The 16,649-nt window shown below is 45.4% G+C and overlaps 2 protein-coding genes across 7 annotated transcripts in view; one reads left to right on the forward strand and one right to left on the reverse strand.

The window, feature by feature from the left end:
* The first annotated feature begins 527 nt into the window (after positions 1-527).
* On the forward strand, positions 528-15,344 carry MSH6 (mutS homolog 6). The gene is made up of 10 exons (XM_069009346.1): positions 528-798; positions 2,744-2,946; positions 5,399-5,574; positions 6,742-9,280; positions 10,590-10,855; positions 11,400-11,517; positions 13,680-13,769; positions 14,308-14,462; positions 14,630-14,829; positions 15,188-15,344. Exons 1-10 carry the CDS (start codon positions 587-589, stop codon positions 15,267-15,269), a joined length of 4,041 nt encoding a protein of 1,346 aa, XP_068865447.1. The 5' UTR covers positions 528-586; the 3' UTR covers positions 15,270-15,344.
* Positions 15,311-16,649, reverse strand: part of FBXO11 (F-box protein 11) — a 69,026-nt gene continuing 67,687 nt past the window's right edge. For all 6 annotated transcript variants that reach the window (XM_069009348.1, XM_069009347.1, XM_069009352.1 and 3 more), the window contains exon 23: positions 15,311-16,647. In XM_069009348.1, coding sequence (XP_068865449.1) covers positions 16,518-16,647 — 130 coding nt within the window. In that variant the 3' untranslated portion in view covers positions 15,311-16,517. The remainder of the gene's footprint in view (positions 16,648-16,649) is intronic.

The raw sequence follows: 16,649 nt of genomic DNA on the forward strand, positions 1-16,649 counted from the left end.
GGCCACCATCTCCCCCTGCCAGAATTGCCTTTTACCCAATTGGCGCTGATTCAGCACAGTTGCTGAGTTGTCTTTATTAGTTTCTTCCTTATCTTTGGGGTCCTGCCAAATGTCCTTGTGGCCCATAAATTCTGCATTCTTTATGCCCCCTATCAGCAGCGCATCCTTCTCCTCAAGCTTTGTCAGCCTCCCCCGAGGTCGGAGACCACTGAAACACCTCCAGCCCTAAACCTTAACAAGGTAACTCTACCCCCAGGTAATTTGTCCAGCACTTGGCCATCACTCAGGGACTGCTTGTCAGCTGCTGTTTCACGGGTTAAATCTCCTTTCCTGCTGATTAGGCTTGAAAGCATGCGAAGATCAAACGTCGAAGAACGTCCTTTCCTAAGGAAATGTTTAGATTTTCCCCGTTTTGCACCACGGCCAATAGGCACAGACCGGCTGGGCCGGGCGAGCCCCGTCCCGTCCCTCAGCGTTTCCCGCCACAGCTGGGGGGGGGCGGGCCCGGGGCGGGGCCAGTCGCGCGGGTGGTGCGCGCGTGGCGCTGCTTTGGCGCGCAGGGCGGCCCGCGCTTCCCGCCGCGGCCATGTCTCGGCAGAGCACCCTGCTCCGCTTCTTCTCCAAGGCCGCCCCGCCGCCGGCCGGCACCGAGCCCCGCCGCCGCCGCCGCTCCTCGGGGGAGCGGAACGGCCTCCAGGCCGCCGGCAGCCCCCCGGGCGGGGCGGGCCGAGCGGCGGCGCGGCGCGGCGAGAACGGCGTGAAGGGCGCGGGGGGCGGCGCGGCCGCCAAGGCCCCCAGGTACCGGCGGGGACGGGGGAGGCCTTGGCGTGCGGCCCGCGGGAGGGGAGAGGGACGGGAGGCGGGACGGGGCTGCTGCCGCCGGCGGTCGGAGAGGGACCCTCGGGCTGTCCGTGTCGTAGCTCTGTCGCTGCCCCACTTCCCCCCCCACATTCGCCATTCCCTGGATGTGATGCCCGGCCGGGCCCGCGGGGCCGGCCTGCAGCGGCCTGTGCTCCCGGCGGGCCTGGGCGGGCGGGACAATGGGACACCTGCGGGGACGGGGGCGTGCGGTCTGGTTTTGCTGTTTGGAAATAGTGTTTGACTCGTGCGCCAAATTTGCTTTCCGTGCTGTAGCATAGAATGACACAGTGGGTCAGACTGGAAGGGACCACAGTGGGACATCTGGCCCAACCTCCCTGCTCGAGTAGGGTTATCCCAGAACACATGGCACAGGATTGTTTTCAGACAGTTTGGAATACCTCCAGTGAGGGAGACTCCACCTCTCCGGACACTCAGTTCCAGTGCGCAGTCACACACACAGTCAAGAAGTTCCTCCTTGTGGTCTGGTGGAACTTCTGTGCATCGGTTTTTGCCCATTGTCTCTTGTCCTAATGCTTGGTACCACCAAGAAAAGCCTGGCTTTATTTTCTTTGTAACCCCCCCATTTGGATATTTATTCACATTGATGAAGTCCCCTCTCAGCCATCTCTTCTCGAGGCTGACCAGGCCCAGTTCCCTGAGCCTGTCCTTGTAAGAGAGATGCTCCATTGCCATAATCATCTTTGTTGCCCTCTGCTGGACCCGCTCCGCGAGCTCTATGTCTCTCTTAGGCTGAACATCATGATGGCAAGTGTCCTACGTGTCAGCAAAGTGAGTGTCACTGGTTGTTGGGCCACAGCCTGCGGGAGTATCCCAGCCATCATCTGTCGGAGTGTGGCAGTGGGGTGAAATCTATGGGAAGCAAATAGAAGCTGCATCAGATGCTTTGCAGTGTAGACAGAATTTTCTATTTATTAATTTTTTGTAGCCTAAGGGTTTTTTAAGTCTTACTCTTTTCCTTTAGATGCCTGGTTGATAATTAGTCTCTCCAGGGAAACTTGTCTTAGTTATATACATTGATAATTCATAATACCTAGTCTGCAATCTTTTAGTTAAGGTCTGGTTGGACCCAGGTACTCTCCCTCTCCCTTAAGTGCAGGAAGAGTCGGGTTACAATTGGCTGTAGGTGGACCAGCTTGAGGAGAGGGCTTGGATAAGAGACCCCTTCTGATCTCAGCCAGTCTTCTGTGACTCTGAACTCAGAAGAGGCCACAGAGATGCTCAGGGGGCTGGAGTCCCTCTCCTGTATAGACAGTATGAGAGAATTGGGGCTGTTCAGCCTGGAAAAGAGAAAGGCTCCAGGGAGACCTTAGAGCACCTTCCAGTATCTAAAGAGGCCTGCAAGAAACCTGGGCAGCAACTTGTTACAGGGCGTGTAGTGACAGGACAAGGGGGAATGGCTTCAAACTGAAGAGAGGAGGTTTAGATTAGATCTTAGGAAGAAATTCTTTACTGGTAGGTTGGTGAGACTCTGGTACAGGTTGCCCAGAGAAGCTGTGAATGCCCCATCCCTGGAAGTGTTCAAGGCCAGGTTGGGATGGGGCCTGGTCTAGTGGAAGGTGTCTCTGCCCATGGCAGGGGGTTGGAACTAGATGATCTTTAGGGTCTGTTTGAACTCAAACCATTCTGTGATAAAGCTCTAGCTCTGTGGGGATCCAGCAGAACTTGGAGGAGCAAATCAAAAAAGTTTAAGAGACATGTTGGTGGTGGTATGGAAGAACTGTGTAATCCAGGTTGCACCCCCTGGGAGCCTTCCAAGACCATAAGAGGGCAAAATGCTCAGCAGTGGTGTGCAGTTACCTTTACAAAGAGAGCTGTTTTAAATGTCTGTGTTCCTTAAATGACACATTTGTTGTCTCTGCAGTGTGTCCTGTGAGTACTCTCCTGGGGACTTGGTGTGGGCCAAGATGGAAGGTTATCCCTGGTGGCCATGTCTCATTTACAACCACCCCATTGAAAGAACAATAGTCAGAGGAAAAGGAAAATCCACTCGTATCCATGTACAGTTCTTTGATGACAGCCCTACAAGGGGTTGGATCAGTATTAAATACCTGAAGCCATATAAAGGTAAGAGATAGAAACAAAATTTCTTAAAATGGAAGTATGCCACTTGTTTTGGAAATACAGGCTTGGAATATAGGGTATCTTATTCTCCATAAAGAGCAGCAAAACCAAGAGCAGAGTTGAGCATATTTTGTGCTTTCTAAGTGACAAGTTTTTGAGGTTGCAGGTACATTTGTGTTTATACAGTTCTTGAAACGTAAGACACTAAGCCCTTTTGTTTATTAGATTAGAACAACTAACGAAGCAAACTTAAAGCTTGCTTATGTTTTAAAGGTATTTCCTTTATTTCTCACATTAGTATAAAAAGTATGTAAAAGATAAATCTAGTGTTTCCACTTTTAGCCCTGAAATCCTTAAAATATTAGGAATATGAAACCCAGTTTTTAAGCAGCTGTTTGGGAGCTGCAGTTTGTCCAGAATTAAAAGGCTAGGCCCAAGATACTGGGTAAATAAAATTACTTCTGCTGTGGTTCTTTTAAGCAATGCAATGATTTTGTAAATAAAATATATAACTTGAGAATTGAGTGTTGGTGAGGACAGTGCTTGTAGTTACAGAGCAGAGTTGGTGTTTGTTGTATTGAAGAAATGACTTGGCTAACTAGTGAAAATCAAATATAACCAAGAATTAACGTTTTGCATAATAAGCCTCACCTTTTTAATAATCATAATCTGTTTTTCCCTTTTATTCATGACTTTACTGCTGCTGAAAACTGAATCATTGGCTGTAAACTGTCATGTGTAAATCATGTTGCTGTAAACTGTCTTGTTAGTCAATCAAATACTTCATATGTAATACAGTATTTCTGATACCCCGTAGGATTTGCTTGTGTCACTGAAAAAAACCTGAATTTAAACAGTTTCTTCCTTTTTCCAAGTCAGAGTTCCATCTCATGATCATGTAGCTACATTTCAGTGTACTGCACTTCAGCCATAGTTTTAAATTAAAATGGTAATGTTCTTGCCATGAGTCTTAGCATAATTTATTGCAAGTAAATTGGTCCATGGTTTATGTGTGTCTTTCCTGAAAGTGTTTGAAAGTATTTTAAGAGCTTACAGGGTCACTTAGAAGTAAATATAGGTAAGGGGAATTAATCTGTTTACTGAAAGAAAATTGCCAAAAAGTGAGAGGTTTAAGCACAGATATACAGGTCTATCCACATAAAAACTGTTGAATGCAGAACTGAGTAAAAATATTTAAAATACCTGGTTTGCTTTAAAATTCAAACAAAAAGCATCTTTGTATACAAAGGAAGAGTGTTAGAGTCTTTGGGTAAGAAAATGGAGAAGTTTCTTGGGTTGTGTTATTTTTTGTACCTGAGTAAACACAGACTGCACAGGGCCTCTGACAGGTGGGCATGAAGAAGTGGGAGGTGCACAGCAGCTGATTAAGTGAATATATGCAAGTGTTGCACTTTTAAGTGTGCAGTATATGAGGAGATTTTCTTCCTCCCATTGTTCAGTTGCATTTGATATTAATGGAAAATATCTTCAGACTGCCTCGCTGCATTTGGGAAACTAAAAGGGAAATCTGGGTTGTTAATGTGTTGCCTTTTTGCTGTAGAACAGCTACTTGTAACTCCCTGCTTTGTTACTGCAAACTCCGAGATGATTGTGAGTAAGAATTTTGTTTGAGTTGAGTTGAGAGGTATTTGTCCTCCTCCGAGTCAGCTGCCTTTTGTCTGCCACTGACTTAGAGCTGAAGCTTCAGTTGGTAGTGGTGGATAATGGAATGCACGAGAGTGGGAAAAAGGACCTGTCCTTCTTAGAAATCAGTCTGCAGATTGGTTGGCTTTGGGTTTGTGTTGTGTGCAGGTGGTGGCAGGAGGAGCTGTGGTGCTCGGGGGCTGTGCAGGAGGATGAGGGAATGGAGCAGTTATTAATAGCAGGCTTTGTCAGTGTCAGGCTGAGTGGCCAGCGTGATTGGCCATCAGCTAATCTGGCTAATGGGCTGGGGCTGGGTGCCTGGCTGCACTTACAGCAGCAGTTTGGAGGCCAGCAGAGCTTTCATCAACAGCTCTGTGCCACAGGTGGCTTGTGCCTAGAAAGTGAAGTTAACTCTGTGGTTGAACTTACCTGTCATTGCTAAAACAGCCCTGTGGTCTCAGCCAGGTCTGCGTGCACTGCCAGAGTGAAGCGTTAAATTCACCACTAACTACAGTGTGAGGGTGTTCAGAGCTCAGCTTAGGAGTGCTCACATGTGCTAATGAGCTACAGAAATAGAAGCCATTCTTCAAGTGTTCCTGTGGGTAGGCTTTTCATTTGTGAATGTGTATACTTTCCCCAGGGGTAGTTTTATCAGGCTGAATGAGTGATAGGTTGCTGTATTTAAGATGTGGTGGGAATGGCTGGTAACAGCACAGAATGTTAGTTATCTGAATACATTTAACAGTGAACTATGAACACTGGCTGAATGCTAGACTGGCTTCAGTTCCTAACAAGTCTGTGGTTTTTACAGGTTCATCAGATGGGGAGACAATGAAGGGAGGTATGTTTTACAGCACAAAGCCTGAAATTAAGAGAGCCATGGTGCTGGCAGACGATGCCATGAACAAAGATAAAACCAAGAGGCTTGAACTGGCAGTATGCAATGAACCTTCAGACACAGAGGAGGAGGAAGAGGAAGAAATGGAGGTAAAATGTTTCTTAATTGCTGTCATTTTCAGAAATATTGCTAGAACTTAGAAGCTGTGACTTGGAACTAAAGACGGAATATCCTGCAGTTCTCTGGTACAGTAATCACAGCTTATCTCCTCGTTAATCATGCACACATATGTATCCATGTGCCTTTTTTTGTACTGCTTCTGTGTTGTCAGGTCATATTCCGGTCTCTCATCTTTTCTAGTTGGAAAGACAAATCTCTCTGGTGTTCTGTATGGTAAGGACTGACCTCAGAATCTACCTTATTTCTCTGACTCTCTTCACTCATCACTCCCTGGTGACCTACTTTTTCACTCAGAAATGCTTTTTTCTGGTGCATCGTTTTATCTATCTGCTATTCATAGTCCAAGTTGCCCTAAGTTTGATCTGAAGTTTTAATGTATAAATTTCTAGCTTTTTGAGTATTTATCTAAAGCATTAAATTGAATTTTTGGAGCCTGCCCTCATCTTGTAGAGTAGCACTAAAATAACAGTTCTTGCACTGTTAACACCAGTCTGTTGGTGGAGTAACTAAAAAGTGATGTTTTATTGTATTGTATTCATGTTGGGTTGATTGAACTAGTATTTCAGTAGCACCATATGCCTTGGAATAGATCTCTTTGGAGATGAATGGTATGAGGAAACTCTCAGTGGGATGGTGGTTTCCCTTAGCCCCTCATCTACTCAGTGTCCAGTGTGACAGTGCCCTGAGGGACAGGTGCCACCACTCCAGGCACTGTGTTATGTGCAGTGGCACTTTGTACTCACTACAGTCCCTCCACTGCTGTTTTCCAGAGCTGTCACGGGAGTTATTAAAGTTTGAGGCTGGAAAGGCAAATAATGGAGTTGCTTTTCTTTCTCCTACACATGCCATATTCTTTGTTGTGCAGTTTTAAGTGTTTTGTTCATCAGCATCACATATGCACAGTAATGAATGAGACTCTAAAGAACACAAATAACATAATTATGCCACTGGCCAGTAGCAGTTAGTTATCCAGAAAAAACCTGAGTTCTGTTAAGGTGAATGGAATTGGCTGGGGCTCTGCTCTCTCTTGCTTGAAGTATCATAGCTACTGCGTTATTGCACATTTTTGCACTTTTTTTATGCAGCAGTGTCTTTGTAGCCAGAATTATCTACAGATAAAATAATTATTTTTCCAGGAGATGAGTGAAAATGCATCGGGCAACAGTGAAGACTGCAATAGTGAGGAGGATGTGAAAAGCAATAAGCGAGTGATGAGCAGGGAAAGAGCTGTAAAAGCCAAGAGAAGGAGAGTGCTGGATTCTGACAGTGACCACGATGGCTCTGATGTGGAGTTCAAGCCTGATGGGAAAGAAGCAGCAAGCAGTGAGGAAGGCAGCAGTGGGGTGGATGAAAATGAGTCTTCTGACACAGAGACAGAGAGTGTTGCAGAGAGCCCCGTAAAAGTCCCTTCTAAACGAAAGAGAGGAGAGGTGAAAAAGCCTGCTAAAAGGAGTAGCTTGGGAAATGAATGTTCTGAAACACCCAAAAGAGCCACAACAGTCTCCTCAGAAGCCAAGTCTAAGCTGACATCGTTTGCAGCACCTGAAAGTTTTGAATCTCAAGCAAATGCTAGCAGTGGAGGCACTGGTGGCTTCTCGGTGTGGGAGCACGAAAAGCTTGACTGGCTGCAGGAAGGGAAGAGGAAGGATGCGCACAGGAGGCGCCAGGGTGACCCTGATTACGACCCCTGTACTCTGTATGTGCCTGAGGATTACCTCAACAAGTGCACGCCGGGGGTGCGGAGGTGGTGGCAGCTCAAAAGCCAAAACTTCGATGCTGTGATTTGCTACAAGGTTGGAAAGTTCTATGAGTTGTATCACATGGATGCAGTCACTGGCGTGAATGAGCTGGGCCTGATCTTTATGAAGGGCACTTGGGCCCACTCAGGTTTCCCAGAAACTGCATTTGGCCGGTTCTCTGATGTGCTGGTGCAGAAGGGCTACAAGGTGGCGCGCGTGGAGCAGACGGAAACGCCCGAAATGATGGAAGCACGCTGCAAGTCAACGGGCCACTCCACCAGGTTTGACAAGGTGGTGCGCCGGGAAATCTGCAGGATCATCACCAAGGGAACCCAGACCTACAGCGTCATGGACTGTGACCCCTCCGAGAACCACAGCAGGTTCCTGCTGTGCGTGAAGGAGAAGGACGACTCGGCCGGGACGCGCGTGTACGGGGTCTGCTTTGTCGACACCTCCGTGGGCAAGTTCCACGTTGGCCAGTTCCCAGATGATCGTCACTGCTCCAGATTTAGGACTTTGGTAGCTCATTACACTCCTGTGCAGGTGCTGTTTGAGAAGGGGAACCTGTCTGTGGACACACAGAAGATACTGAAGGGCTCGCTTGTTTCTTGCATTCAGGAAGGGCTGACCTCGGGTTCCCAGTTCTGGAATGCATCTAAAACACTAAAAGTCCTTCTTGAGGAAGGATATTTCAAGGAGAAGCAGAATTCTGAAAATGGATGTTCTCTGCCCTCTGTAATCAAATCTCTGACTTCAGAAAGTGACTCCCTTGGATTAACTCCTGGTGAAAACAGTGAATTAGCTTTGTCAGCTCTTGGGGGATGTGTCTTCTATCTCAAAAAATGTCTGATTGATCAGGAGCTGTTATCGCAGGCAAACTTTGAGGAATATGTCCCTGTGGATATCACTACTGCAAAAACCGTGAGTTCAAGTAGTTTGTTTGCCAGAACCAGCCAGCGGATGGTGCTGGATGGAGTCACCCTGATGAACTTGGAAGTCCTGCAGAACGGAACCAATGGAAGCACAGAAGGTACTTTGTTGGAAAGGATTGATTCTTGTTATACACCATTCGGGAAGCGACTCCTGAAGCAGTGGCTCTGTGCTCCGCTTTGTAATCCTAAATCAATCAACGATCGTTTGGATGCTGTTGAGGACCTCCTGGCAGTGCCAGATAAAATGTCTGAAGTCAGTGAGCACCTGAAGAAACTGCCTGACCTTGAAAGGCTGCTCAGCAAAATTCACAGCATCGGGTCACCACTCAAAAGTCAGAACCATCCTGACAGCAGAGCCATCTTCTATGAAGAACTCAAATACAGCAAAAAGAAAATTGCTGACTTCCTGTCTGCCCTGGAGGGATTTAAAGTAATGAATGAAATTGTCGATGTCATGGAGGAGGTTGCCAGTGACTTCAAATCCAAAGTCCTGAAGCAGCTGGTCACCCGCAAGGCCAAAAATCCTGACGGCCGCTTCCCTGACCTGAGTGCAGAGCTCACGAGGTGGGACACTGCCTTTGATCACAACCAGGCTCGCAAGACAGGAGTGATTACCCCAAAGGCAGGTTTTGACCCCGATTATGATGGAGCACTAGAGGATATCAAAGCTGTCGAGGAAGATCTTCGGAAGTACCTGGATAAGCAACGCAAGCTGCTTGGGTTCAAATCTGTGCAGTACTGGGGGACAGGCAAGAACCGGTACCAGATGGAAATCCCAGAAAGTGCCATATCTCGTAATCTGCCCGAGGAATACGAGCTGAGGTCGAGTAGGAAGGGATACAAGCGCTACTGGACCAAGGAGATTGAGAAGATGCTGGCTGCGATGGTGAACGCCGAGGAGCGCCGCGACGCCGCCCTCAAGGACTGCATGAGGCGCCTCTTCTACAACTTTGACAAGAACAGCAAGGACTGGCAGACAGCTGTGGAGTGCATTGCTGTGCTGGGTAAGAGCTTTGCCTCGTTCTGGCACACTGTAAGACTACCCCTGTGGTGATGAAATCTGATCTGGGTAAGCTCGTAGCCAGCTTTTAAGTTGTAGGTTGAAAACTCTTGATTCTGGTCAACAGCTTTGGTAATTCACAGTGATTCCCTGTTTCCTTCCTGTCAATAAATAGCAGAACAGTTGCTGGGCCTTGATGTTTCCAAACTCTTTCTTCATTCCTGTTGTGTGGTTGTAGGTGTGCAGCTATTTCTCCCAGTTCAGCATAGCCTGGTGGGCCTCACTGCTTCCAGAGGCTTGTGTATGGATTAGTGGCTTCTTATTAAATGGAGGTATAAAAATCTAACCTGTTGGTAAGCTTCTTTCTGTCTGAGCAGGCTGCTCTCTCAGCAGCCCTTAAGGATAAAAAATTGCTCAGTGTCAATCCTTGGACAAAGTAGTCTAGTAGATGATTTCCTTGCTTAAATTTCTGGGATAGAGCAGATTCTTGTATTCCCTTCTCAGGATTGGCATACTTCTGTCCTGTGGATTTTCTGCTGAGATGAGGCACTCTGGGATGTCTTTGTTCCAGGGAAAAATGAAGGCACTCTCTGAATGCCACTAGAGCAGAAAAGGGAGGACAGGCAGGCAGGGAGTGTTGGCTGGGAATGGATTTGCTGGGAGAGCTGGGAAGCAGTCACATCAGCTATACCACAGCCCAGGGCAAGTGCTGAATTGGTTCCCAGCAGAGAGGAATTCCATGTCCAGGCTCAGCTGTACTGTGTGTACATAAAGCCTCTAAAAGTCATAAAAGTCTCATTTCGTAGGTGATCAGCTTTTAGAACCTCAGGGCTCAGCTAACTGAGGGGATTTGTTTTCTGCTGGACCAACAGAGTTTTAATATTTATATGGTTTTCCTCTGGCCACTTTCAAGCAGAATTACAATTCTTCACAAAGTAATTCCTGTCACAAAAGCTGATTACCTCCGTACTTGTTCCAAATGAAAAAATGGCAAGAAAATAATATTTTATACATGCATTTCCGAAGTGGAATGATGTGGATTTTAAAGACTTTTAAACGAAAAAATCTAGAGGGGAGGATTTTTATCCTGATATCCATAGAAATCTGGAAGGAATGAGGAAAGACAGTGGAAATACCTCACCTTTTACTTGTTCTGGAGTGCTACTTGGGTGTTTCCCTTATGAGGAAAATGGAATGAAATGGAATGAAATAGAAAATGTTGTCTACAAAATTAATGTTCAATGAGTAAATGAAGTCCAGTGTATGAAGAAATTTGAAAGTGTGACTGACTGGAATTTCTCCTAATTTTCTAGATGTCTTGATGTCCCTTGCTCACTACAGTCAAGGTGGTGATGGACCCCTGTGCCGACCTGTAATTCTGCTGCCTGTGGATAATGCTCCTCCCTTCCTGGAACTTAGAAATTCCCGCCATCCGTGCATCACAAAGACTTTCTTTGGGGATGATTTTATTCCCAACGATATTGTAATTGGCATGAAGGATGAAGGCAGCAGCAGTGAGGCCTCCTGTGTGCTGGTAACTGGCCCGAATATGGGTGGCAAATCTACGCTTATGAGACAGGTGAATGTCACGTGTTCCAGGGTACCCCTGGGGTTTGGGTAAGGGAATTATAGGCCCTGGCTAATATGGGTATCACAGGAGGTCCCAGAAGTGGCTTTCAGGGTGTGCAGCAATTGCCCAGGCAGGTAGAAAATGCCCATGTTGAGACAGATTTTCTACTTTAGGGAAGGACAAGTTTTATTTCTCCTAGGAAAAGTGGTTGGGAAAAAGTGATAGAGTACCTTTTATCTTTTTCAAGTCCCAGGACTTGGCATCATCTTGTAAAACACGCTTCTGCAGGTTGAACGAGATGAAACTAGACATCAGCAGGGAGGTTGCTCTGTAAACACTGCTTGCTGTGATAATTTGTGTTTTGAAGGCTTTCAGAGTGGTTCAGTCCTGCCAGAGATGACGCTGCTGCAGCCTGGAGCTGTTAAAGCAGCAGGAAGCTTTATGTACTCCAGTCCTTGTTTTAGGGGGAACACAGCTTCCTGCCCTCGTAGTGTGTGAGGAGCTGAAGCTGCAAGCGCTAGTGAAAACGTGTGTGTCCCTGTTTGCCGTGCAGGCTGGCCTCCTGGCGGTCATGGCCCAGCTGGGCTGCTACGTGCCCGCGGAAGCCTGCAGGCTCACGCCCATCGACCGCGTGTTCACGCGGCTCGGCGCCTCCGACAGGATCATGGCCGGTGAGTGTCTGACACAGCTGCACGAAGGGCTGGTGCCGCCGACGTTCTGCTCCTGCTCCCAGGGGCAAGTTGGAAAGGGGACAGTATTTTGCAGAGGGAGGCGGGCACTCTTTTCTCTTGTGGTTCAGAGTGGAGACAGGATCGGAGTTTCTTTGTTTCTTTCTCTGTGTGTCCGTTACTTTCGACAGACGCACGACATCACACTTTTTAATGAATTTTAATACTAAACGCCAAACTCCCAGCCAGATGCAAGTCTGAGGAATATTTTTGTAGAATTGATTATATTCTATTCACATTGATATCTAAGTGTTCTGAAATAGGACAGTGATGTTTGGGCAGCTGTTGCACAGGAGCTGTTTTTGTACCTTTTTGCAAGGACTAGAAGTCCCTTGTTTCAATCAGAATGCCTTATGTTTGAAATCTGATTTCTTCTGATGAGTAAGAGGGGCAGGTGTCCTTCTTGGAAGCAGTAGTTAGAGTATTTTGTTGCTTTAAGACACAAGTGGAGGATGACAAGACAATTGGAAAGGGAAAGTCTGCCAGTGGTGGTGGGCAAAGTGCCACTGGCCTAGAAAAATAAAATTATTGTGGTAAGAAGAGTAGTGTTGCTGCTCATTTAAGGAGGGCACAGATTTTCTGTGATCTCTCTGCTGAAAAATGTGGGTCAGTGAATATGAAAGGAGTTAAGCCCACTGAACTCGTTGCACAGAAGGAATTTGGAAGTGAATCATTCAGAGTTCTTAATTAAAAAAAATATTTACACTTCCCCAAATCAAGGCTTTTCTTTGCAGCTAGAGAATGTTATTAAGGCTTTCTCTGCCCAGCTCATCTCCATTTTGTTTAATTTCAGTACAAGAAGGAGTCAAAAGTGTGGAAGAATACTTAAGTGCTTATGGTAGAGATGAGAACTGCCCTTCTTTCATGAGAGATGGTCTAGCAAACTGTAGCATTTTCAGTTTTTTTTTTTCAATTAGCTGAGAACTATACTTCTGATTTAACATTCCAGATTTGTGAGGGTGAACAGGTCACAGAATGAGCTCTGAAATCTGTCCTTGATGCATTTGTTTGCACACAGTGTAGATAGGAAAGCACAGCAAGAGTTGTTCCATGGCAGTCACTTTGTAATGGATGTCAGCAGGACTTTTATGAAGTTAATTTTTTCACTAAAGCAATTTTTAAGTTGCCTGTACAATTTTAGGGCTTTATTTTCTAAAGATAATAAATGGTTATTCTTAAATGTTGTTAAAAACATATTAAATCTTGGACATTTCTTTAAATAAATGCAGAAAATTAGGATTGGTGGACACTGCTTAATAATTCATGTTGGAAAACTTAGGTTAGAGCAAAGCAGTGCTCATGCAGCATGAGTACAGGAAATAAATGCTTTCCTTTAATGGAATAAATGGCAGTAATTGCTGCTACTTGTGATTATTTGTAATGAACCCCACAAAGAACTAGTTATTCCTGACTTTGTAAGTGTGGCTTTATCATGTGTAAGGGTGTGAATAATTGTATACTTCTGCTTGTAGTCTGCTAATTTCAGGTGTAAGTTTTGGGCCTTGTATTATCTGGTTTGCTGAAACTCCCATGAGATGCTCAAGCCTTAGCAGCAGAATATTGCTTTTGTCATACTTGGTTCAAGGGGAGTGCATACAAATAAAGCCTTTATTATCCAAATAGTTCCCTCATGACATCACAACCAAACCAGTAATTCCAGTCTCTCAGTCTTTGACTTTCTGCTTGTTTTTTTTACTGGAAAGCCACACACACCTGAGGCCTACCCTGTGCATTTAGAGCAAGAACCACTACAAAAGGGAAAAAAATTCTCCCCATCTTGTATCCTTTGTGCCCCTCTTTTTGTCCAGTTGGTACTTTTGACTGGTGCTATTAAAAGTAAATAGGTGTGTTGCCCTTAAAACTTAATTAATTGTGCTTGTGCCTATACCTGTACTCTAAAGGAACCAAAACTTGTTTTTTCTGGCAAATGGGAACCTGCCATTTTCACACTGGAAAAAAAAAGTGTGATGTTTTTGTTCATCTTCAGTTTGCTACTGAGTTTCACTTTAGTTTAACCCAAGATAGTAGTGCAGATTAAATGAGGTTTTAGTTGTGGTTCTCTGACTACTTAATGGCCTTTTTTTTTTTTGTCATTTCCTTTAAAGGTGAAAGTACCTTCTTTGTTGAACTGAGTGAGACTTCCAGCATTCTCCAGCATGCAACAGAGCATTCCCTTGTTCTTGTGGATGAACTGGGTAATTAGACTGTTTTGTAATAGATGGAAACTAAATCTGAGAGATTAAAGACTGGCTGCAAGATTTTTAGGCTGTCTGAATGGCAGCCAAGTACACAGGGCCAGTTTCATCTTAATGCTGCTGGTGTTTAACTGGTCAGTGTCTCTAACAAACACATCTTGGGTGCCCTGGGAACCCATCAGCACCTCCCACCCTCAGTCATCATTACCCTATTTCCAGCTGTGGTTTCCTGCTTTTCCTTTGCATAATTACTTGCAGCAAACCTCAGGAGAGCATAAACATCTTGTTTCTGCAGTGCAGAGGAGGGTGATTGTTATGGGGCCAATACTCTCTCACTTCCCAGAGATGGCTCTCATCCCTCACTGCTGTTTGTTTGCCTTCCATACAGTGGGGAGGGGAAAAAAACAAACACTGCAACTGCACTGCTGCATGTGTCTTCAGGGTGCCCATCTCTCCAGCAGCCATGTGAACTGTGGGTTGACTTTACTGTGCCACTCGTGTTCCCCAGTGTGCCAAAGCTGTCCCGTTGTGTCCCCAGGCAGAGGCACAGCCACGTTTGACGGAACAGCCATAGCGAGCGCGGTGGTGAAGGAGCTGGCGCAGAGCATCCGGTGCCGGACGCTGTTCTCCACTCACTACCACTCCCTGGTGGAGGACTATTCCCACAGCGCGGCTGTGCGCCTGGGCCACATGGTACGTGTGTGTGAGCATGGGATTTTTCCTTGGGGCATTTCTCCTGCTTTTCCGTGCTCTCCTGCCCCGAGTCACGCGTGTTTTGAGAACAGGACATGACGTCCCATGCATTTCTTAGGCTGCAGGTCAGTACTGCAAACTCTTGACTTGTGACTTTCTCTTGCCAGGCATGCATGGTTGAAAATGAGAGTGAAGATCCAAGTCAGGAAACAATTACGTTCCTGTACAAGTTCATTGAAGGAGCCTGCCCAAAGAGCTACGGCTTCAATGCAGCAAGACTTGCAGATATTCCAGAGGATGTCATTCAGAAGGGGCACAGAAAAGCCAAAGAATTTGAAAAAACAACCATCTCACTTAGAGTATTTAGGTAAGGCCCTGGTTTTCTGTACCTAAGTTGCAAATGGTTTACAGGCATCCATTTTAACATTTGGGCAGTGGCTTTTGCTCAGTCACAGCAAGAGGGGGCAGTTACAACTACTTTTGTGAACATCAGATGTTCAGAGGGAGGGAGGGAGGTACTGTGGGAGGGCAGATACGATGAGCAGTATTTTAAGCCTTGGGCCACTGTGCCCATCTGAATTTGCACACAGAGGTGCTCAGGGGACACTGCTGGCAGCCTTTACACCAGGCCCAGCATCCATATCTCCGAAAGCTGTTGCAGGAATGGGAATCTTAAGCTCTACCCCTCAGTGTCCCATGTCAGTAAAGGTGGTTATTTCCCTCAGGTACCTGTGCCAGGTGGTGGATGGAGCAACCAGTGATGCAAACGCGGTTCGGAAACTCACAGCGATGATCAACCGGCTTTAGGAACTCGCACGGGTTTCTCAAGAAGGTGGGAGCAGACAACATTATGATCTAATAAACTTTATTTTTTAAAAATGACCATTTTTCCATTGTCTTTCCTAGGAAATTAAACCCTTTAATTCATACCTACCCTCTACATAATGGTTATTGAGTACTCCACAATATATTAAGTCTAGATGTTATGGTACATGCATACACTTTCAGGCTGTTGATTACCCACTGTCACCAATACACATAAATGGAAAAAAGCTATGAAACTGTATAGGGCTGTATATATACTTGTCTCAGCTTCATTAGAGCAGGAAATTGCTGTGATTTCCAGCAGGTTATGTAAGTAATGTCCAGACTGTTCAAAAAAAACTATGAACAGAGTAAAGTACAAGACTGTTTTGAGGAGACTTTCTACTGTGTACTTTAAAACATAGTAAAATTTCTTTCACAAAACTTAGTTACATGGGTACTTTGTTTTATAGTGCATTATAGTCTAGGAAGTCTCATTAAAACACTCGCTTTCCTTTCTTTTGTTAGGGTGGTTTGAGTACAGACTATTGCTGGGGCAGGGGAGGAGATTATTCTAACTTCAGAGGACACCAGAAAAATTGCTGGATATAATTTAAGATTAGTGTTTTCTCTTTCATAGAAAGAACGTACATACTGGGACATGAGTACAGTTACAGCAAGTCTAGGTGTGCTAACAAAACAGGACACATTCAAGTACAATAAGATTTTTTGCTTGAAATTAGAAACAAACTACATGAGATTAAAGCATTAAAATCATATTTCTCAATCTGAATAAATGTTAAAAAATCAAAAGAAATGCAGAAGTGCTAGCTCACATTTTTACCATGTTACAAAAGCAATTGGTACCCATGTCCATAAAGGCAGCAACAAAGAATGCTGCTTGTCTACAGAATAGTACTACTGCAAATTGGACTGCGTTTCAATGCTACTTGTAAAAACACCAGCTCTCAGAAGTTGGTATCTGTACAAAATTGCAGCTTATTTTTCTTCACTTCTGTCCCTTCAAAGTCTTTGTTTACACAGTAATGCTAAAACGCCCAGTTCTGTTATCCTGAGTCAACATATTGCCACTTTCTTTTTTGGTAGGTTGAGCTCCATAGTGTCAACACCTCACACATCCGCTTTAATACAGTCTCTTTCTGCAGAAATGGGCAAGTGTAACTTCCTCCAAAAGAAAAGTTTTAATAGTTATGATATTAGAATGGCAGGACTTTCTCTCTGAAAAGGAATTCAGTTGTGCTGCAATGTATTAGATTCTATAGGTGGAGCAGAGTCATATAGTGTATCTGTATCATGTGTAGGCTCTCCGGCGAGCGTACAGGGATTGGACAGTGTTCCAGCACCACAGTCACAGAAAAACCT

This window comes from Aphelocoma coerulescens, chromosome 3 (genome assembly GCF_041296385.1).
Source record: "Aphelocoma coerulescens isolate FSJ_1873_10779 chromosome 3, UR_Acoe_1.0, whole genome shotgun sequence".
Lineage (NCBI taxonomy): Eukaryota > Metazoa > Chordata > Aves > Passeriformes > Corvidae > Aphelocoma > Aphelocoma coerulescens.